Source organism: Hypanus sabinus, chromosome 3 (assembly GCF_030144855.1).
Source record: "Hypanus sabinus isolate sHypSab1 chromosome 3, sHypSab1.hap1, whole genome shotgun sequence".
In the NCBI taxonomy this organism is placed as follows: domain Eukaryota; kingdom Metazoa; phylum Chordata; class Chondrichthyes; order Myliobatiformes; family Dasyatidae; genus Hypanus; species Hypanus sabinus.
In genome coordinates, this window is record NC_082708.1 from 36,868,393 (window position 1) to 36,892,727 (window position 24,335).

Genomic DNA, 24,335 nt, shown 5'->3' on the forward strand with positions numbered 1-24,335 from the left:
TTAGTGTAATAGGTGCTAAATGTGTAAGCTTTTATTATAAACATATTGCGAGTTAGAGAACACATAAGATTTACAGATCTTAAAGCTCATGGAGCTGAATAAAAATTGTTGGGTTTTGTTGGAAATCAAATTTCTCCATTGTTGAGGTTAGTGTTTCGGACCAGCATTGAATTTAATGTGAGGACCATCCTTGGCAATATCCAACATTGCCTGCATCTTGTTACAAGCACACAACAGTTAGTACTAAGCTCCTAGTTAGTGCTCATAATTCTAGGCCACTTCCAGATTTTTCAGCAGGGTCTTCTCTCAGCATGCTAAATGGAGTTTACCAGGATAACCTATGGGGTTGTTCATATGAAATTTCCTTAGTGTCTGTTGAAGTAAAAGGGACAAATCTTTAGGAGGGGTATGTTTGCCTTGGTATTTACTAGAATGGTACGTAGATTTTAAAATGTTAAATTATGAAGAAAGATTAGATAAATTATAAGGAGGAAGTTAAGTCACAAACAAGAGACAGTCTGGAGTCGCTGGAAATCAAAGTAATACACACAAAATGCTGGGGAAGATTTGAACTTACCAAAATAAGCAACCCTAGATTTTGGGTGTAATATTTTGTTCTCCAGCATCTGCAGACTTCCTTTTGTTTGTGATTCGACTACTACACTGCGAAGTCTCTTCCAGGAATGCCTGTCCTGAAGAAGTTCAGATCTTCCCCAGCACTTTGTGTGTATTAGGAGGAGGATTAGATTGATCATCCACAGCATAAAGACAGAAATTACTGGGAACACTCTGCAGGGCAGCAAACACCTACGGAAAGTGGAGTAGAGTTAGTAGCTCAGGTCCAGGCAGTGACCATATCCAATAAGAATCTAACTACCTACTCTTGACAATTAATGGCTTTATCCTCACCAACATCCAGAGACTGGAAATTCAACTAGACCAGTACTGAGTGTACATGAACAGGTCAGTTCCTAGGTATCCTGAAGTGAGTGGCTCATCTCCAAAACTTTATAATAAAACTTATATCCACAGGACACAAATCTGTAATGTGATGGAATACTCTCCTTGTGCCTGGATGAGTGCAACTCCAACAAAGCTCAAGACCTTAATGTCATCCAGGACAAAACACCTATATGACTGGCTGCTCATCAATGATCTAAAATATTCATTCCCATCAACACAGGTCCACTCTGGTTGCAGTGTGTACCATGTATTAGATTTACTTGATCAGGCTCTTCCAATAATAACTCCTAAACCATGACCTCAATCACCAAGAAAGACAAGGGAAAAAGAGGCATGGGAGCATCATTGTGTATGGATTTCCCTCCAAGTCACAATATCGTCATATATTGCTGGTCTTCCATCATTGCTAGAAATCCTGAAACTCCCTCACCAAGAGCTCTGTAAAGATTGCAGAGGTTAGCTAACTTTCACTTTCTCAAGGGCATATCTCAATAAATAGTAGCCTTGTCAGTGACACCTAAAAAAGAATAAATCCAAAAAAAAAGGTACACTGAGTTCTCAATTGGGATGAAGCCTCTGGTACTATACTGCTGAGGTCCTATCCCCAGAAAACTATTACAGTGTTTTTACAAGAGGTGAGCTGAATTTTGTTTCTGAACAAAAATTGGATTGTAGTAAAAAAGCTTTGAAAAGTCCATGTGGAGTCCAGTGATGGAAAGTGGGGACTTTGATCATTTAATACTCTGCAGATTACAGAGGCAATAGTGAAATCTTTACATTCCTGGAGAGGTCATTCTAAAAGCCCTCGGGACCTTGGTCTTTCATTCTATTGTTCCCTGCAAATGGTGGTTATGTTATTCTTTCTGGTGAACTAAACCATAATGATCTATTTGAACCATTGTGGACTAGATAACGTTACAGATCTTCCCTGTGGTAATTTGAAAGATTCTGGAGTTTTGGAAATTGTGGACGTTTGTGGCTTTAGGGTGTGCTGGGCTTATAATGCATGTTTACTAGCTTCTTTTGACAGAAGATCATTGTTGCCATCTTAACTAAACATAGACTGTGAAGTCAGTTCTGACTTGACAATTCCAAGCACTTGTTTCTAGGACCTAGTCGATAGGAGCAACTTTAATTGAGCTCTCTGCATTAACTCAACTTGCTTTATTCGTTCTCTTTTTTGATTATTAAAATGTAAAAGTTTTAAGAAAATATGTATTGCAAGTCCTAAACACTAGTTTTTGACACCAATGATATGCAGGTGAAGTATGCACATACAGTTAGTAAGCTTGTACCAGAGTACTGTGAAATACTTGTCTTGTAGACTATTCATGCAGATCAGTGCATTCAGCTAGTACAAAGTTAGCTGAGATAAATTTTTCAAATAAGTAACAAAACAAATTATTGAAGGTAGAGTGATGGATGTGGTGTTTTGAGATTTTAGCAAGGTATTCCCCATGGAGTCTCATTCGGAAAGTCAAGAGGCATGGGATCCAATGAAACCTGACTGCATGGATTCAGAATTGGCTTGCCCACAGAATGCAGAGTGTGGTAATAGTGTATGTTGCCTGGAGCTCCATGACTAGTGATGTTCCACAGCAATCTGTTCTCGGACCCTTGCTGGTAGTGATTTTTATAAATGACTTGGATGAGGAAATGTAAAGGTGCTTAGTAAGTTTGCAGATGACATGAAGGTTGGTGGTGTTGTGGATAGCACAGAAGGTTGTTGTAGGTTACACTGGGACACTGACAGGATTGAGAGCAGTCTGACAACTGACAGATGGAATTCAAGCTGGAAAAGTGTGAAGTGATTATGTTTGATGGTTGAATTTGATGACAGAGTGCAAAATTAGTGGCAGTATTCTGAGCAGCATGAAGGAATAGGGGGATCTTGGTGTCCAAGACCATAGATCCCATAAAGCTGCCCCATAAATTGATAGGGTGTTTAAGGATCCATATGGTGTTGTTATCCTTTGTTAATCGGAGGATTGAGTTCAAGTGCTGTAAGGCAATTTTACATCTCTGTAGAACACAGATTAGACTACACTTGGAGTATTGTGTTATGTTCTGGTCACCTTATAATAGGAAGGATATGGAAGCTTTAGAGGGAGTGTGAAGATTTACTAGAATGCTCCATGGATTAGAGAACATGTCACAAAGAAAGTTCGTACAAGATAGGGCTTCTCTTTTTGGAGTAAAGCAGGATGAGACTTGACAGAGGTATATGAGATGATAAAAGGCATAGATAGAGTGGTCAGCTGGAATGGTTATCCCAGAGTGTCCATGGTTAATATGGAAGGACAAACTTTTAAGGTGATTGGAGGAAAGTATAGAGGGGATATCAGAGGTATGTTTATTTTTACACAGAGAATAGTAGAGGCAATTACATTAGGGACATTTAAGAGAGTCTTAGACAGGTACATGGATGAAAGAAAAATGGAAGGCTTTGAGCAAGGTCCTAAAGAAAGATTTTAGGGAGCTATGTAGAAAACTGAAAACTAGGACCTCCAAGGTAGTACTTTCTGGATTGTTGACTGTGCCATGTGCCAGTTAGTGTAAGAGCAAGATGATTAGGCAGATGAATGTGTGGCTGAGGAACAAGTGCAGGGGGCTGGGGTTCACATTTCCGAATCATTGGGATCTCTGCTGGGGAAGGTATAACCTGTACAAAAGGGATGGGTTACACCTGAACCTGAGGGGGATCAGTATCCTTGCAGGCAGGTTTGCTAGAGCTGTTTGGGAGGGTTTAAACTAATTTGTCAGGGGGTGGGAACTAGAGTAATAGGGCTAAGGATGGTGTAGTTGGTTTACAAGCAGAAGCAGTGTATAGTAAGACTAGAGATCGGACCACTGGAAATTGATGCTGGAAGAGTAGTAATGGGGGGAAAGAAATGGCAGGTGACCTAAAGTATTTTGAATCAGTCTTCACTGTGGAAGACACTAGCAGTGTGCTGTAAGTTCAAGAGTGTCGGGGTAGAAGTGAGTGAAGTTGCCCTTACAAGGGAGAAGCTGTTCAGAAAACTAAAAGGTCTGAAGGCAGGTAAGTCACCTGGACCAGATGGTCTACACGCCAGGTTTCTGAAGGAGGTGCCTGAAGAGATTGTGAAGGCATTAGTAATGATCTTTCAAGAGTCAGTAGATTTTGGCATGGTACCGGAGGACTGGGAAATTGCAAATGTCACACCACTCATCAAGAAGGGAGAGAGACGGATGAAGGGAAATTATAGGTAAGTTAGTCTGGCCTCAGTGGTTGGGAAGATGTTAGAGTCGATTGTTAAGGATATGGTTTCGGGGTACTTGGAGGCACATGATGAAATGGGCTGAAATCAGCATGGTTTCCTTAAGGGAAAATCTTCACCTAACAAATCTATGGGAATTATTTAAAAAAATAACCAGCATGATGGACAAAGGAGAATTGGTGGATATTGTGTACATGAATTTTTAGAAAGTCTTTGACAAGGTGTCATACATGAGGCTGCTTAACAAGTTAAGAGCTCTTGGCATGACAGGAAAGATGCTAGCATGGATAGATCATTAGACAATTGGCAAGGGGCAAAGAGTGGAAATAAAAGGAGCCTTTCCTGGTTGGCTACCGGTAACTAGTGATTCCACAGGGGTCTGTATCGGGACCACTTCTTTTTAAGTTATATGTCAATAATTTGGATGATGGAATTAATTGCTTTGTGGCGAAGTTTGCAGACAATACAAAGATAGTTGGAGGGGCAGGTAGTTGAGGAAGCATAGAGGATACAGAAGAACTTAGACAGATTAGGAGAAATGGCAATGATGAGCAGAAGGAATACAGAGTCAGGATGTGGATGGTCATGCACTTTGGTAGAAGAAGTAAAAGTGTAGACTATTTTCTAAATGGAGAGAAAATTCAAAAATGTGAGGTGCAAAGAAACTTAGGAGTCCTTGTATAGGACTCCCTTAAGGTTAATTTACAGATTGAGTTGGTGGTGAGGAAAGAATTCCCATAGATTTGTAAAGCAAGATTTTCCCTTAAGGAAACAATTTATTTTGAGAGGACTAGAATATAAAAGCAAGGATGTAATGTTTGAGGATTTATAAGGCACTGATGAAGCCACATTTGGAGTATTGTGAGCAGTTTTGGGCCCCTTATCCAAGAAAGGATGTGCTGACACTGGAGAGGGTTCAAAGGAGGTTCACAAAAATAATTCTGGGATTTAAATGTTTGTCATATGAGGAACATTTGATGGCTCTGGGTCTGTACTCACTGGAATTTAGAAGAATTAGTGGGTTCTCATTGAAACATATTGAATGTTGAAAAGCCTCAATAGAGTGGATGCGGAGAGGATGTTTTCAGAGGAGGAGGAGTCCTAAGACCAGAGGACACAGCCTCAGAATAGAGAGACGTCCATTTCTTCATGTGGAAGAATTTGAGGTGAATCTGTGGAATTCGTTACCACAGGCTGCTGTGGAGACCAAATCATTGCTATATTTAAGACTGAGGTTGATAGATTCAGGCCATAAAGGGATATGAGAAGAAGGCAGGAGATTAGGACTGTCACGTTCTCCTTCGCGTGTAACGATAACGTCGAATTTAACGTCCGGATAAACCACAGTCAATGAAACCAGATCGCAGTAAGATTAACCATTTACTGTTCACTCTTCACATTAACATATGGTGAAAACTGTTGATAAAACAATACAAGATTGATACAGTATTTGTTCCTTCCTTAATATCACATTTCAAGTGTAAATACTTGCAAAGGTGACTATAACTACATTACACTAAGGTGCAGTATACAGGGAGAGTTTACCTGCTCCATTGACTACTTTAAATACACTTCCATGCAAACTATCCGCGACTCTTTAACTAACGAAAGCATAAACATTATCTACCGTCGTTACTTCTAACAGGATCGGCATTAACATCTTAGTTCAACATATCGATTATCTATTAACTTACAGCGTTGCTCTCACTGTGATTTCTCATGCCTGCAAAACTACTTCTGCTCAGGTGAGCCTCGTGGAAAGCCCCCACCCTCGCGCTAATTTCAAACCGGTGTTTTCCCACAAGACGCGGCGAAACCGGATGTGACGTCATCGCATGCCGATATATTTTACATGCAATGAATATACTTTAAACACTCCTAATTCTAACTAGAAAATACTATTGAATGAATTACTAAGCGAAAATATTATAAACTAAATAACTGTCGTAAAGACAGCACAAGGACTGAGAGGGAAATGGATCAACCATGATGAAATGACAGGGTAGACTTGATGGGCCAAATAGCCTAATTCTGCCCCAATATCTTGTGGTCACGGGGCAGTTTTGGACTAAACCATTCAGGGTGAAACACAAACCTTTACCCTGGCTACTGGCCGTACTGACTCCAGTGGAAAGTAAAATTGGACAGAGAGTAATCTAGCCCTCTAGCCTGGTCCTGTCCTGTTCTCTGAAAGGAGATTAGATTGCAGTTATCTGTTTTGTTTATCATTTGTGATGGAGCACACTGTAATGGTAGCTGACTGCCTGATGAGGTTTTATTTACAAATACTGTGATAAATCAATTGAGAGCCACTTCAGCCATGTACGCTTTCCCTCATGTTCAAATGATGTTGAAATGAGAAACCACTCTACCTTGTGCTCCTGCTCACCTTTTACCTTGTATAGTTATCAGGAGAATTATCATGAATGGGAAAGACAGGAAGGAAAACTAGAAAAAACTTTCTCAGCTACATTTGAATTTGGGCTATCCTGAGATAGGCATGCATCTAACCTTATAAGAGCAGAAGACATAGGACAGAATTAGGCCATTTGGCCCATTGAGACTGCTCCACCATTCAATCATATTTTCCATCTCAACCCCATTCTACTGTCTTTGATGCCCTTACTAATCAAGAAACCATCAACCTCCACTTTAAATATACTCAATAACGTGGCCCCCTCAGCTGTCTGTGGAAATGAACATAGAACATCGAACAGTACAATACAGTATAGGCCCTTTAGCCCATGATGTTGATTGCCCAGATGAACAACACACATTGGTCCAATTGACAGATTAGTAGTACAGAACTCAGGAGGGTTGTTATGTGACAGTGTAAACATGGTTTATTTTATCTACTGTCAATCCTACACTTAACATTTGTGCTGCTGCCTTGACGTTGCCCTTCTTTCTGCTGTATCAGTAAATGCAAACATACAAACTCAAGAGCAACAAGTCCAGAGGATTTTATTTTTGCAGTCAGACTGATGTTGAATATCATGTGCTATAAAACCATGCACCATTAATTAGCATAAAGCATCTGAATGATTAGTATAAATTATACTGTTCCATGCATATCAAGGTTATTATAAGAAGAAAAATACTAATATGAAAACATTGCCATAATTATTTTTATTCCCTATTTATTGTTCTACAGAAGTGCATACAGGAAGACATTCAAAGACAACACAGAATCCTTCAGAAATGTTTTATTTTAAAGTTAGAAGCAAGTCATAAGATCCAGGGTTGTTTGTTTGTGGAGATTCAATATCAATTTTGTAGATAAAAGAAAGACAAACGTTTACCCTGTGCCTTTCACAATCACAGAATATTTCAAAATACCTTACTGTGTAAATACAATGGTTAATTTCCATACAGCATGCTTTCAATGGGCAAAGTAACGAGTGCTGAATGTGAGTACAAGCATTCACAACAAGTTGGTGCAAGCATCTCTGCATTCATCAATGGAACCAAATGTATGGGAGTAAGTACAACTGGGGCCAATCTTCTTTGGTGTCATACTGGATACCAAGCTTAACGTTCACTCCCAACGTATTTTAACAATGCCAGTTGAGTAATAGATATAAAAATGGCACTGAGGATATTTCTGAAGCTATTCTTCAGATAGTTCAGTGAAGTTTTCTTCATCATCTGAGTGAGAGACATGAGTAGGGGTTTTTTTTAATGTAGCATCAGAATATAACTTAGGTACTCTTTCAGTTCGGCCCTTTGGAAGAATGGGCATTGCTCTGTAAGTTGGAGCAACACACAAAATGCTGGTAGAACTCAGCAGATTAAGCAGCATCTATGGAGAGAAATGGACAGTCAACATTTAGGCTTGAAACTCTTCCTCAGGACTTCCCAGTGTTGAAGTGTTTCAACTGTAACCATTTCCCTTTACAGATGCTAACTGATCTTTTGAATTCCTCCATTTTGTGTGTTGCTTCAGATTTCCAGCATTTGCAGTCTCTGTTGTGCCTCCACTTTGCTGTCAAAGTTTTGTGCCTCAAAGGTAGTTCATGCACTAGTATCTCATCTGTCCCACTAATCCAATTAAAGAGGGAAGTTAAAAATCAAGTTATGAAATTTGCATAAATTATCTCTCCTACAGTTGCAGCTCGATAATGCTTTTTTTTCCATGTAAAATATCGATTATTTTTCCCTGCAGTCAGCCACTCTTAGACCTTGTTTTTATCAAAACAGTTGATTGTGAAATTACCAAGAGGGAAAATAAAATGTGACTGTCTAAATTCTTCTGCAGGCATGTTGCTACCTATCAGAGCACTACCCTCCAGCACCAGGCCAATTGTGATTAATTAAGTACACTCACACAGCCTCTGGCAGGTAAGGGGTGAGGCTCAATGTTTAGGCAGAAAGTTTTGCTAAAACATTGTCATTATGAAATGAATTCCAACATGTAATATTCATCAGTTTGGCATGCTCACCAAATTATTCCAGCTTTAATTATATGTAAATAACACCAATTATGATACTCTATTTGTGATCATGTTGTGACAGTATCAAATAAAGATTTATTTGAAAATAATACTCCTTCAAAAAATGCAGGGCTGTAGAAGCATATAGATATTTTAAAGAATCAACAAAATGGATTGATCCCAGTGGACATTAAGACACCTGACAAATGATGAATGTATAATAGATTAATGCGGTGGTGTTTTTGCTTCAGATTGAAGCAAATTCCTCCATTTAGTAACTCTGTGTCATGCTTGCTGTAACATTATTTTCAGTATAAAAGCTTTTCCCAGAGTGGTCTAACTCTGTCCAAGTCTTTTCAGATTCCTTCACACTGTTTCAAAGTACTTATTCAGCTCTAAGGTATGTGATTGGTTGTTTTATTTATTTCCACAATTGTATAAGATCACAAACACATGGATAGTGATTTTAATTTGTCAAATGGTGCTTTCTCACTCACTGAGTTCACTGGTTCTTCTTGGTCATGTGACATGTGAGCTGGAGTTCTGTCAGCAGCTACTCCCTTTTCCTGAAGTCTGCTTCAACTTTTCACAGTTCAGCAGTGTTTACTGCCTCGCTTCACCAGCTGCTTGGTCTGTTAGCCTGTCCCTCACAAGGTGAAGACAGCTTGTGCTCAAACTTTGTTGCCGTTATGCTCATGGAGGTACCTTTGTCACCAAGCTCAGGCTGTGCCTATCTGAGTTCCCTGTCACCTCAGGGCCAGGATATGTACCTGAGGCTGGATCGGAGATCACCATATAGGATGAGCAGGATTATTGCAAGGCAGCAGCTGCTGACTATAATTCAGCAAGGTATGTCTTTCAGTACTTGGGAAATGTTTATGTTGCTGAATCCTATTTACTGTTTACTAGAAAACTAAAGTTAGCGAACATTGTTCAAGAGAATTTTGTTTAAACACAGCTGCATTTAATGTTGCTTTATCTTACTAATTAGGAGAAAGTTTTATCTTACGAATCTTAGTAGTTCGAAGCCTAGGGCAGAAATGTTGTCTTCCACCTTTGCTGCCTATAATATTCCCTTTTCTTGACATGCATCTATACCACTTATATAATTCAGTGAGGAGATTGTCTTTTTCTGTAACAAATGTGAATTATAAGCAGTGCTTTATATCCATGGCATGGTGAAGATCCAGTAATAATCAGTTTCAGTAGTGAAAGCATTAATGTATTAACAGTATGATGTGTATGGCTAAACAGAAGTTTACTTGTCAAAAGATGGCCTTATTTTTCTTGTCTATATTCCCCTAATATAGTTCAATGTTCAGGAAAATAATTTTAGCATTTTGATCTGTTTTCACATGGGAAATTTAGTAATTTCTATTTTATGGCATTGACAAATCAACAATCGGAATGTCCTGACAAAAGAAAAATGGTATCTATGCCTTGAACATAACATCATTGCTACGGAAATAATGCACAGCTGTGTTTTTTTTTCATGTTCAACCAAAAGTAGTTTGCTGAAATAGTTCATTAGGGGGCTGCCCCTTTTAATTAAAATGCTTAAATTACCTGAATCTCTCAATAATGAAAGTTGTTCTTTCAAAATAGAACATTAACTAGTTGTGAATCATCAGCTGTGTACCTTTTAGCTTGCATTGCTTAGCAACAGAGTTTAATCTTTTACTGCAGGTCCCATACCAACAGCTGTAATCATCCTTATTTACATTGCAAGATTTCACTGCTTAGTAATCATTTCAACTAGCCTCATCTGTGTAATTGTACACTGGACTTTGCCTATTATCCTTTACATGCTCTATACTTTTAAGACAAAACTTGTTTGCCACAAGCTGTGGATATTTTGCCAACTTGTGTCAATTAAGGAACAATCTATTCAAAAGACCTTATCACTTTCTTGGAACATTTTATGCAGTTGAAGAATGTTTTCATTTGGTACCTATCCTGGCAGAGATTCAAATGCAGTATCTATTGCTGTGTGATCTATGCAGAGCATTTTTTTTTACCAAAAGTAATCATTTAATAAAATACTATTTAAATGTCAGACATTATCATTTCTTGGGTGTGTTAGAGCAAATTGTTTTGAATCTTGTAATGAATACAAAATAGTCATTAAAATCATTTTCTTACTAGTTTGTTTGAAAAGCTTAGTGCTATTTAAAATAACTAATATTTTGATGGAATTGCACTCTCCAGAGAAGAGGAAAGTTATTGATTAGCAAGGTTATTTATATCAGTTTGAAAGTTTGATCATTATTCGAGCTTATATCTACGATTAAGGCTGTCAAAGAGCTGCTTGTTGATATATTCACCTTCATCTAAAATACTGTATCACAACATCATTCTGTCTCAATTTATTAGAGCTGTATTTGATCTTGACAGGAACAAGAACAGCACTTGCTTTGGAGCACAAGTACAAGCTCCAGACCATTCTGAACACTCATCTTCTCCCTGAACCTCAATTCCTTTTTTGCCATCAGAATCTTAGCTATACTTTCCCTACTCAAGCTCAGGGCCAGTTAAAACAAAAGTTGCCTTGTCTGTCTGATCTCATTAAGTACATTTACATGGTAACAGCTATCTGAGAACTGCCTGGTTTATTTTAATTGGCCTCTTTCTATTACCCAAGGACGGAGGTCTTATAAAACAGTTGTGATTTTTTTTTAAACCATATTTGACTTTCAATTCTAACATTACTTTCTAAATTTGCTGGTAAGCGTGCAGGGTTTCTTGTTCTTTTTGTAGTTAGTGAAATTTACTGATTGTATCGGCAGAGTTAGTCAATACAGATTTGATAATAGGGAGACGTCATATGCACATCCAAGTTAAAGGTTTTTCTGCTGCTGTTGCCATTGGGATCTTGAGGCAGTCCCTAAGAATCAAGGGTGTCTTGCTTCTCGGAGGAGACAGACATTCTTAGAGATTTACCCTCAGGGCCTATTCACTTTGAATAGAAATTAACTTGTGGCATGGATTTCTATGAACAGTCAAGGTAATGAGTGGGTTAACAACAATTCCAGGTGCTGTATGCCTATAAAACTTGTTCCACCAAATGAAGAACAAATGGTTTGCGTTTGCCCTGTGCTGGTATACCTAAGAATGTTTTGAAATATTTCCTCAATCTCAGATCTGAAACTTGTCCTTACTATGAACCTGGAAAACATGTTCTATTTATCTGATTTACTTCTTTCAAGAGATTAGTCAGTCTCTAAACAATACAAAGAGCTTGTTTCATTCTAAAAGTTACGCATCTTTCTTTCTTCACTGTAATGATGGGGAGATTTTGTTTTTATTTGGCACTTTTCAACAAATTTGTAGGAACATTGTGCATGGCCTTCAACTATTTCAATTAATGAAAGGAAAATTACTGATTAATCTGTCTCGTCTATCCATTCTTCCTAACTGTTAAGACAGGTTTATGACCGGGAAAGAACATAATGTTCAAAAATACAGAATCTTCCATGCAGAATATTTCTTACACGTAAAATATTTCTCCTTCAAGAGTTTATCCAATTTCTTTTTTAAATGAATCATTGAAGTACCTTGCTCAACTTTTTTTCCAAGCATTATATCACTTTTCATTTCAGCTCAAAGCGTAATTATTTTAATGTTGACTTTGGTTCTTTTGCAACTATTTTACTGTGAGCAGCTGTTCATCAGGAACAGAACAATGAAGGACCCGCAGAGATTTGATAGATTGTCTAGTTTCGATAAGACATTTTCTCTGTATTCTCCTATTAGTGGATGGTTCAAGGACCAGGGCACATATTTAAAGTGTTAGGCAAAAGAGAAAAAGCACCCCTCCCCCTCCGGTCTTCTCCTATCGTTTTGGATTTCCCCTCCCCCTCCTACTTTCAAATCTCTTATCATCTTTTCTTCCAGTTAGTCCTGACGAAGGGTCTCGGCCTGAAATGTCAACTGTGCTTCTTCCTATAGGTGCTGCCTGGTCTGCTGCATTTCACCAGCATCTTGTGTGTTTTGCTTGAATTTCCAGAATCTGTAGATTTCCTCATATTTATGAAAATTATATCTTGTATACACATGAAGAAAAACAGTTATGGAAAAAGGATAATGTGGAATCACTTTGCTAAAGATGGGCATGGATGGAAACAGCTGCTCTATTCTGAGCTCTGTCATGGAGAGCAATATTTAGGTAAATCAATGATGTGGAGAAATCCAGCATTGTAAATCTCCAGCCTATGACTGTTCAATTTGGAGAAAGAGCATGAAGATGCAATAGAGAAGATCAAAATCAGTTATGAGAATGTATAGAGGCCACAACAAAAACTACCCACCCACTTTCCCTGTCAGCCATCACCTGCTCTATTTGTGGAAGAGTCTGTGGTTCTTATTGTGGCCTCATTGACCACCTTAGAACCTACAGGCTATGGTGAAGTAATTCCTCTTCATTTTTGCAGATCTACCTAAGATGAAGAGGAAGACAGATTCAATGGGCCAACTGTTTTTCTGTATGCTAACGATTCCAAGACTCTCTTTTCTCTCAAAACACCTTGTGGATTTTCATTTTACAAATATTTTAGTTGTGATTCTCAGTGCCTAAAATCAAATGTAGAACCTTCTGTATTTGCCTTTCCCCATTATACTTGAAACATGAAACTTTACAGTAGATTATTAAAAATTAAAGTATTAAATCAATTTAAGCATAGTACAATGAATTATATCTGCACTTTCAGTAAAAAGAATATAGATTAATCTTCAGTAGTCAAGTAAACCAATGCAAAATTGCCAATATATTTTACTTCTCATTTCCAATGAAATATGCTAGAATACCAGTTCATTGGAGGGAAAAAAAAAGTACTGGCTACTGTGAAAGAAAAGCAGATATGCATCGGCTTTATTGTTGTAGCAAAAGGCATAAAATCAGGCCTTTCCAGTTACTAAGTACATTTCCAGATGGTGTACCGTGATCCAAGCCAGCAGTATGAGCACTACTTCTCATTTTTCAGTATGCAGGAAAAGAAAGCCTAGTACCACTCCTAAATGAAAAAAGATTCAAAAGGATCAAGATTCATGAGCAGTTATAAGGGTTACAACAACACCAGTGAGAGCAGTGTTCTAGCTTTAGTTTTCCAAGTTAACTTTAAAACTCACAGATGAGACTGTAATCTGATTATTCCGTAAAGGTGTGCAAAATTTTGTGCTCTGCCAAGCGATGTCATAGTGCAGCAATATTTCTTTTGGAATCCAATTGAAACTATTTTGCTTTAACTTGAAATAAGTTAGCATATCCTCCGCTTTCATTTACTGGCAATGTAACATATATTCTCGCATATGACCTGCTGGCCGTTGTGATTGTGTTATGGGAATGGTATTTAGTGCTCATGATCTTCCTGACTTGGTGAGGGCAGTGTCTGTTGTTTACAGATATGTTAATATCTGCCAAATGCTTTTTACAGCGTGCTATGATATCTAGTTCTGAAGGCTAATGCTTGTGACTTGAATTATTTCTATGCATTGCACAGAATGTCATTTACAGCTCAAGTTATTTTTAGTTGTTTCAGGCCATTTGCAGATTATGATGCACCATTGTGGCAAGTATTGTTTGTGGTAGAGTTTATTCCCAAATTCTTCAAGGAATAATTCTTAAGATCTCCTGGACATTGTTTCCAATTGGTTATGGAAACAAACACCTGTCTATTAAATAATTTGAATATGAAAAACAATGGTTTTTTGCAATATTAGAAGTTATCACATGAATTTAGGCAAACCTGTAATGGTTAAAAATGGGATGTCATGAGTTTTCTTATTCTTCACTAATTGAAACAAGCTGTAAAAACAGAAGTTGAAGTGATTATTCTTCTGACACTTTGAAAAATTTGTTATTGGGAATGAGCTTGATTGGGGTTGTTGATTAGAATACTCGTAGGTGTGCTATCAAATGCTAGGGAAAGTGTTCGTATTTTCAGTGTGTGTCCTTGTGTGTCAGCAACAGGGCAGACAAATAGTACCACTCCCCCAGGCCAGCCAAATCAATCAATAAATATTCATCTGAATATAACAAATAAAGCAGGATGATAGAAAGAATATAGAAAACTTATGAACTAAAATACTTCGAATTTATTTCCATTCCTTTTTAAATTCTTGAACGTAAAAGAAAAAAATTGAGACAATTTTTTTGTTGTTCACCATTAAGAACTATCCCCTGTACCTAATAAAGTGGCCACTGAGTATATGTTCATGGTTTACTGCTGTTGAAGCCCATCCACTTGAAAGTTCAACATGTTGTGCATTCAGAATTTTTTTTTGAACATTATTGTAATACATGGTTATTTGAGTTGCTGTCACCTTCCTGTTAGCTGGAATTGGAATGGTCAGTCTCCTCTGATTTTTCTCATTTAAAAAGGAGCTTTAGGCCACAGGACTGCCACTCACTGGTTTTGTTTTTGTTTTTCGCACCATTCTGTCAATTCATCACAGGGCTATATGCTTAGTCCCCTGTCCTTCTCACTTTACACTTACAACTGTGTGGCTAAGTATAGCACCAATGCCAGATTCAAGTTTGCTGATGACACCACTGTCATCGGCCAAATCAAAGATGGTGATGAATCGGCATATAGGAGGGAGATTGAAAATCTGGCTGAGGTGTCATAATAACAACCTCTCACTGAATGTCAACATGACCGAGGATTTGCTTATAGACTTCAGAAGAAGGAAACCAGAGAGCCTTGAGCCAGTCCTCATTGGAGGATTATGGGTAGAGAGCATTAGTAACTTTAAATTCCTAGGTGTTATTATTTCTGAGAACTCTCCTTGACCCAGCATGTGAGGAGGAGGAGGCGGAGCAAAGTTAAGATGGTGCTAAATGGTGACTCCTTTGCTTGCATCTTCAGAAACAACTCTATTTCCATCTTTAATATCTTTATTTTTCCCTTTCAGGGTTCTTCTGAAGACCCTGACCAGGAGACCTGGTACATGTAACCAGTTACATGTTACCTTTGGTTCTTTGCGGGAATGGGTTCCATCTCAGGGTTTCAGGACTGGCCGTTGTTCGGCCTGAGAGTCCGGCTTGAATTCGGAAGCCTGGGGCTCTGGGGGTGGGCAGATCGAGGGTCAGTGTCACAACAGGAGACCCATGTGTCATCAGAGGAGTCAGGATATCTGCTGTGGGCCCGGAGACCTGGGATCTTTGCGATCTTCGGGCACAGAGCTTGAAAAAAGTGATATAATGGAATTTTTAACATCATAAACCAGTGAGTTCTTTGTTATGTCTCCCTGCTTGCTGGGAAAATGGAGACACCTTTTTCCCCCTTATTAGGGAGAAAAGGAATCTGTGGTATGTTGAATAGAAGGTCAAACGCAAAGTCTTTGGGGTAACTGGAAGTCTGTGTCTTTGCTATTGCTTCGCTCCCGCTTGAGTGTTCGGCGATGGTGCCGATGCTGGTTTTATTTTGTTGGTGGGGGGAGGGGATAGTTGCTGTCTGCTGCTCCCATACGTGAGGGAGGGGAGCTGGGGCGAACTTTGGGGTTCTTGCGTTTATCTGTCGTTCAGCCTTTGGGGCACTTCTCTATTTTCGTAGGTGTTTGTGAAGAAAAAGCATTTCAGGATGTATATTGTATACAGTTCTCTGACATTAAATTGTACCTTTGAAGTGTAATTATGAAGAAAGCAGGGCCATACCTCTACTACCTTAGGAGTTTTCAGAGATTTGGCATGACATCTAAAGCTTTGACAAACTTCTATTGATGTGTAGTGGGGAGTATATTGATGAGCTGTATCACAGCCTGGTATGGATACACCAATGCCCTCGAATGAAAAGTCCTACAAAAAGGAGTGGATACAGCCCAGTCAATCACGGGTAAAACCTTCCCAACCATTTAGCACATCTACATGGAGCATTGTCGCAGGAAAGCAGCATCCATCATCAGGGATCCCGCCACTCAGGACATGTTCTCTTCTTGCTGCTGCCATCAGGAAGAAGGTATAAGAGCCTCAGGACTTGCACCACCAGATGCAGGAACAGTTATTACGCCTCAACCATCAGGCTTTTGAACCAAAGGGGATAACTTCCTCAACTTGGCTCATTACTAAAATGTTCCTACAACCAATGGGCACACCTTCAAGGACTCTTCATTTCATGTTCTCGTTTTTTTTTAAATTGTGTTTACACAATTTGCGGTCTGTTTGAACACCCTAGTAGGGCAATCTTCCATTGATTCTGTTACAGCTATTCTATAGATTTGTTGAGTACGTACACGAGAAGATGAATCTCAGGGTTGTATATGGTGATACATATGTACTTTGATCATAAACCTACTTTGAACTTTGAAATTCTAGAGACCGGTGTGCCTGAAAATCCTAGGAGATCAGCAGTTTCTAGATATTGAAACCACCCAGTCTGGCACCAACAATTATTCCACAGTGACTGTCACTTGGATCACATTTCTTCCCCGTTCTGACGTTTGATCTGAACAACAGCTGAACCTCTTGTCCATGTCTGCATGCTTTAATGTATTGAGTTGTGGCTGATTGGATATTTGCATTAACAAGCTGCTGTACCTAATGAAGTGGTCACTGAGATGTCAGTAAGACTTTGTTGTAATAGGAAATCTTGTATAAGACTACAATTGGGAATCTCGATTGGGGGATTATTGGATCAGAAAGGGCCTATGCACTCCAATACTGTTTATTTTATTGTGATTACATTGGAACAACATGGTCATACCCATTTTATTACAATGTTACAGAATCTCGAGAACTTTGCATGTCCTCATTCTTTTCTCCCCTGATGCAAATGTAATCAGCTGCCTTAGGGTCACATTGTACTTCAAGCTTCTAATCATTAGTATCAACTTTAGCTCAGCTGTACAACCCACAAGGTCAGATTCTTCTCACTGTAATATAGTAGCAAGAATTGTGTACATGTATTTCATGTAGGATTGAACTCGTTAAAATTCCCCCAAAGCCTTCGTGACCAGGAAGTAGGTGGTTAGTCAGGAAAAATTCCAAGCACATTGGAAAGACAACTCCAACCTGCAGTTTTAGCTTTACAGAAGCGATACTAGCAGTCAAATTGTCCCAGGAAGCTGAATGGCATTTTAATTATGTTCATGAATTGCTCTTAAATTTAAGAAAACAGGTGTCTCAACTAACACACTGCCACCTACACTAGTAAATGTGCAAGTCTTTTGTCACCAATGCTAAAATGGAATGGAAGAACAAGACAGGAGCAAAGTAGAGAGAGCAGGAAACAGGCAGATAAAATAGAAAGAAGCACAAAGCAGGAAGAGATAGAAGAGAAAATGAGGATATTTATTAGTCAGGTTAAGTTTTTTAAAATTCAATTTATGTCAATAAGGGCCAAAGCCTAAAATCTCCTATAAACAGCAGCAGAACTGGGAATCTAAACCAGGTTCATTATCACTAACACATGTCATGAAACCGGTTGTTTTATGGCTGCAGGACATTGCAATACATAAGATATACTATAAGTTTCAATGATAAATGTATATTAAAAATAAATAGTGCAAATAGTGAAGTAATGTTCATGGGTTAATGGCCTGTTCAGAAATCTGATGGCAGAGGGGAAGAAGCTGTTCCTGATACATTACGTGCCTGTCTCCAGGCTCCTGTACATCCTTCCTGCTGGTAGTAATGAGAAATGGCCATATCCTGGGGCCTTAATGATGTTTGATGCCTTCTGGAAGGCATTGCCTATAAAGATGTCCTGGATGGTGAGGAGGCTGGTGTCCACGATGGGTCTAGCTGAGTTTACAATTTGTTGCAGCTTTTTTCTGATCCTGTACATTGGCCCCTCCATACCAGGTGGTGATACAACCAGTTAAAATGCTCTCCACAGTCCATCTGTAGAAACTTGCTAGAGTCTGGGGTGACATACCAAATCTCCTCAAACTCCTAATGAACTGTAGCCACTGGATCAATATGTTGGGCCCAGGATAGATCTTCAGGAACTTGAATCTGTTCACCCTTTCCGTTGCTGACCTCTTAATAAGCATTGGTTGTTCCTTTGGAATCCACAATCAATTCCTTGGCCTTACTGATGTTGAATGCAATCTGTCTCAACATGTACGCCACCTCGCCACCATCTGAGATTCTACCAACAACAAATGTACCGTCATTGAATTTATCGATGGCATTTGAGCTCTGTGTGCGTGTAGAGAGAGTAGAGCAGTGGGCTAAGCATGCATCCTTGAGGTGCACTAATGTTGATTGTCATCCAGAAGGGAATGTTACTTCCAATCCACACTGACTGTGGCCTCCTGGTGAAGTTGAGGATTCAGCAGCAGAGGGAGATACAGAAGCTTCAAAACCTGGGGCTATTAGTACTGAGAGGATGATGGAGGTAAACACTGAACTGTAATTAATAAACAGTCTGACATGGGTATTGCTGTCATCCGAGTAGCTCAAGGCTAAGTGGAGAGCCAGTGAGATTGCATCTGCTATAGACCTATTGAGGTGATAGGCAAATTGCAGCAAGTCCAGGTCTTTTCTCAGGCAGGAATTAATTCTAGGCATGACCGACCTCTCAAGTCACAGTAGCTGTAAGTGCCAGTGGGTGATCATCATTGAGACACCTCACCTGCTCTTCTAGGTCACTGCAAGTTGCTTTTTTAAAGCTGGTGGGAACCTCCAACTGCAGCAGCAAGAGATCGAACATGTCCTTGAACACTCCAGCCATTTGGTTGGCACAGGTTTTCAGTGCCCTACCAGGTTCACCATTGAGGTCTGACATCTTGTGAGGGGGTTCACCCTCTTGAAAGATGTGCTGGGACAGGTATCACAGTGTCACCTGATGCTGCAGGGATTCTCACAAGTTTAAGTCTTATTCTCATTTTCAAAGTGTACACGTGTTTTTTCACTGACAGGGAAACATATCTTTGACCCAATGTTTCCCTCTTTGGTAGATAATTCCAGTCACTGAGTATTCTCAATGGAAGCTGGTGGGATTTTAGACATTACAGGAGTCATGATATAAAAGGTCAATGGATTGTCATGATCCCTTTGAATGGCATAGCAGCCACAACAGACAGAATGGCCTACTTCTGATTTTGGGTAGATAAATTTTTGGAAGATTCCAGGATTAAGGGCTGACACAGGAAGAGTTGAGGCCTGGGGTAGTAAAGCAATGATCATAATGAAAGGAGAGGCCGGTTTTAAGAAGCCAGTGAGCTTATTCTGGCTCCGGTCTCCTTTCTCCTTGTGTGTACTCAGAAAAATAGTTTACTGTCACTTTTTCAAGAGCAGTTTAGAATGGGCAATAACATTTGGTTGTGTGACCCTGAAAAATCAATTGTGAAAATGTCTGTACATATGGTGCAAGGTAGCAGGGATAACAATGGAATAAGTGAACATACAAAAGAGATCACCAATGAAATCAATCCAAATATTTGTTTTCAGTTCAATACAAAGTTAACAGCCAATCGAACATGTAGTTCACTTTAAGTAACATCTACCCACCGGCAGAGTTTATAATATGAGAGTTCTGTGGAGGGACTTGGAATTCCCTTCCCCAGGACAAACTGCTTACAACATCTACTTCTTGCCAACCAGAATATTCACCCCATTCCCACAAAACCCTTGCTGGCTGCTTTACAGAAGCAGCAAAAAATATAGACAGAGTCCAAGGAGAGGAGCTATGTCCACAGCTCTCTGCAGTTTCTTGTGGTCATGTGCAAAGCAGCTACCATAGCAAGCCATGATACATCCAAATAGTTGCGTTGATAAGAATTGACTAGGATTGATGAAGTTCATTCTAAATTTCTTTACCCTTCTGAGGAAGAAGGAATATTGGTGATTTTTCTTGGCCGGGGCATCTTTGTGCTTGGACCAGGACAGGCTGTTGGTTGATGCTGCCCGACCTGCTGAGTTCATCCAGCTTTTTTGTACGTCTTGATTTGACTACAGCATCTGCAGTGCACTTTGTGTTTACAGGCTGTTGGTGATGTTCACTCTTAGGAACATGAAGCTCTCAGCTCTCTCCATCTCAGCATTGTTGATGAAGACAGGAGCATGTGCACTGCTCCCCTTCCTAGTCAATGACCGCTTTTTTGTTTTGCTGACATTGAGGGAAAAGTTGTTGCCATGACACCATGTTACTAAGCTCTATCTTCTTCTAATACAGTGACTCATTGTTATTTAAGTTACTATGATGGAATCATCTGCAAATGTAGATGAAGCTAGAACAGAATCTGGCCTCACAGTGCACAGGGAGTAGAGTAGAGGTGCTGAGGATATAACCTATATGGAGCACCATTGCTGAGATAATCATTGCACAGGTGTTTATAGCTTTCCTTACTGATTGCAGCTTATTGGTCAGGAAGTTGAGGAAGAGTGAGATTTTTGAGTCCTAGCACTCAGAGTTTGGTGATGTTTGTTTGGACTTGTAGTATTGAAGTCGGAGCTGTAGTTGATAAAACAATAGCCTCAGGCAAGTATCTTGACTGTCCAGATACTCCAGAGATGTGTGTAGTGCTAGGAGGATGTAGGCGATTTGCAGTGGGTTGAGGTGATCTGAGAGAAGCAAAGTGAATATTTTCAAAACAGGTGGCTTCTTGGTAAGACAGGGAATGGAAGATTACCCCAGGAAGATAAGAACACAGAACAATATAGCACAGGAATACACCCTCTGGTTTACTTCATGCTGAACTAATTAACTAATGTCAGTTAATCCCTTCAACCTGCTCATGGTCCCTATACCTCCATTTTCTGCATATTCATGTGCCTTTGTCAGAGCCTCCACCACCATCCCTGGCAGTACATTCTGAGAAAGCAGAATCAAGACCCCACCCATCCCAGACACTGTCTCTTCTCTTGTCTCTCATCAGGCAGAAGATAGAAAAGCATGTGCCACCAAGCTCAAGGACAGCTTCTATCCCACTGTTATCAGACTATTAAATGATTACCTAGTATCATAAGATGAACTTTTGACCTCAAAATCTATATCAGTGTTGTCTTCCACTGCACTTTCTCTGCAGCTGTTGCACTTCATTCTGCATTCTGTTACTGTTTTATCGTGTACTATCTCATATGCTTTGTAATCAACAGTCTACAAGACAAGCTCTTCACTGCATCTTGGTGTGGGTGGCAATAATCCAATTCTATTACACTTTGATTAGCATTCTAGAGACCTATAACCATCTGAATGAAAAACAAATTCACCTCGTGTCTTCCTTCATGAGATTGACAATGTGTTGCATTAACCTGAAAATGGTGACTGTCGTATTAGTATTGGGAAAACCTATATTTGTTATTATTATTTGCATGCAGTATTTGATGCCTTCGTCACATATTAATGAATCTTCATTAATCAAGAGATTCCGAATATATCAAGTTAATCCTATGTGTGGTGTAGTGTTCTCGCTCGGGTGTAACGGAACGCCAAACTAAACACCGAGATAAACCATTGTCAATGATGACAGGATCACAGTAAGATTAACTGTTTACTGTTCACTCTTCCACATTAACGTATGGTGAAAACTGTTGATAAAACAATACAAGATTTGTACGGCATTTGTTTCCATCTTGATATTACATTTACATCGTAAATACTTGCAAAAGTAAAACTACAACTACTACATTACATTAAAGTGCAGCATACAGTCAGAATCTACCTACGCCATTGACTGTTTTAAATACACTTCAACGCAAACTATCCGCAACTCTTTAACAAACGAAAACATAAACCTTATCGACCATCGTTACTTTTAACAGGATCGGCGTTAACATTTTAATTCAACATATCGATTATCTCATAACTCACAGCATTGCTTTCACTATGTTCCTAGTGCGTAGAAAGATAACCTTTCTTGCTCTGGGCTCGCACATGTGTGGCCCCCACCTTCCCGTTTCTCCAAACTGGTATTTTCCCACAGGACGCGGCAAAACCGGATGTGACGTCATCGCATGCCGCGATATATCACAGACAACGCATTTACTTTAAACAATCCTAACTTTAACTAAAATGCTAACAAACGAATTACTAAGTGAAAATATTATAAACTAAATAACTGCCATAAAGGCAACACATGCGGATTTTGTAATTGCCTCACTGGTCATCTGGTACTGTTGTTGAACCAGTACTGCCACCAAACCAGGGCAGTGGTGAGGGAAAAGAATGATCACATAGATTGTAAATTGCATTACTCTCTCCCTGCCATTTTTCTTCACAACTTTAGTAGGCTTTGATGCAGCTGGCCTGGTGTTGTCATGGAGAAATGGCCTTTAAGGCTTTCAACCTTCCATGCACACAACATAGCAAAGACATGATTGTCATGGCGATTCTGTGCAGTTCCTGGCAGGAAGTTTGTAACTTAGTACTTAGAACAATGACAGTACAATTTCAATGGGCTTTGGAACTAATTTGCAATTTTTCAGAGCACGTAAATGAATCCTAGGCAAATGCATTCAATCTTCATTCAAACTTACAAGGTCATTGGACCTGTAAATGCAAACTAACTGAAGCATAAAGTGAAGTGTTCCAATGAAGGATCTTTGACCTGAAACATTAAATCCTTTTTTTCTTTTTTTTTAGACCCTGCCTGACTTTGTGTGTTTCCAGCATTTTCTGTTTTTTTTATTAATATCAGAACTCCATCACCTTAAGTTTGTTTGATTTTTTTTCAATTTTTGAAGAATAATTTATTAAGAATATAGCAGCATTTCATTTTAAATTTCCTTTGATTCATTAGCTTCAAATAGTATATTTAACATTATTTCAAACCATTCATCCATTTGAGCCTGATAATTGGGACATTAGTTTGAGGTGGCATTCCAACAATCCAATGACCCTCCAACATTAGAACTGTTTAAATGGAAAAACTGCCTTGGATAACGGGAATACTCTTGGCCTAGATCCACTCTTTCCGCAACCCTGGTCTGTTATGAGACTGTGGAACTAATTTAAGTTTAGATTCCTGACTCTAGTAGTGAGTGAATTGCCTTCAGCATATTTGTTGCTTCCCATGTCAATGAGTCATAGAAGCAATCATGCTCTGTTCCAACATTTTTGTATGATTTCACAACTGTAATAGTAGCAGTCACATTTTTGTAATTTAACTCTTTGGTTAGGCCAAAGTAAAGATGTAATTTTATTTAGATTGACATTTTTAGAAATGACTTATTAGTATTTATGTCCAGAAATGTAACTCTCAGATTAAGTAGAAATATCCAAGTTAGTTTTAACTACTACTCAATTTTTTTTTAAAAGAACTTGTGTCTCTAGATGGGTGAGAGTTGTTGAAATTGCTATTGCCTTAGTTTTGAAACAAACGGTAAGCAAAGTTGAGCTTGTCGAATTGTGCTGTATTTTTCACATGACACACAGCAAAATAATTTGCTTTTTCACCTTGTCTCAACTAGTTGAGACAAGACCTGTGTGTGGGTGCAGTACAGCATTCCATTGGGCCATAACCAGAGATCAAAAACAGAAGAACATGCTAGTTTAATTTACTACTGCAATAGTGCTTTATGCTGTGTTGTTTAATAAAAGAAGCTTTGAAATATTGAGTTGAACATTTTGTGTACTTTTAATATAGGAAGGAATGACTTTAGTGTCAGTTTATAACAGTTCTTCATTTTGATTGTATGAGGTGAATCGAATATTGGATTCAGTGAGCTTTCAGTTAATTTCAGTTTTTCTGTTAGCCTGCTAATTCTAGTGAATATAGCACATCATAAGCACCATTATTTGGTCAGTTTGAAAGAAAGCCT

The 24,335-nt window shown here is 39.0% G+C and overlaps 1 protein-coding gene across 9 annotated transcripts in view; it reads left to right on the plus strand.

Annotated features, from left to right (window-relative positions):
* The window catches only part of LOC132391196 (stAR-related lipid transfer protein 13-like), a 414,973-nt gene that overhangs the window by 259,100 nt on the left and 131,538 nt on the right, over window positions 1-24,335 (plus strand). Inside the window, exon 1 of one of the 9 annotated variants that reach the window (XM_059964084.1) lies at window positions 9,197-9,484. The exons of 7 other annotated variants lie outside the window; for them this stretch is intronic. In XM_059964084.1, the coding sequence (XP_059820067.1) occupies window positions 9,325-9,484 (160 nt within the window). In that variant the 5' untranslated portion in view covers window positions 9,197-9,324. Of the gene's footprint in view, window positions 1-9,196; window positions 9,485-24,335 lie in introns of those variants that run through there. One more of the 9 variants, XM_059964087.1, reaches the window with a different exon arrangement.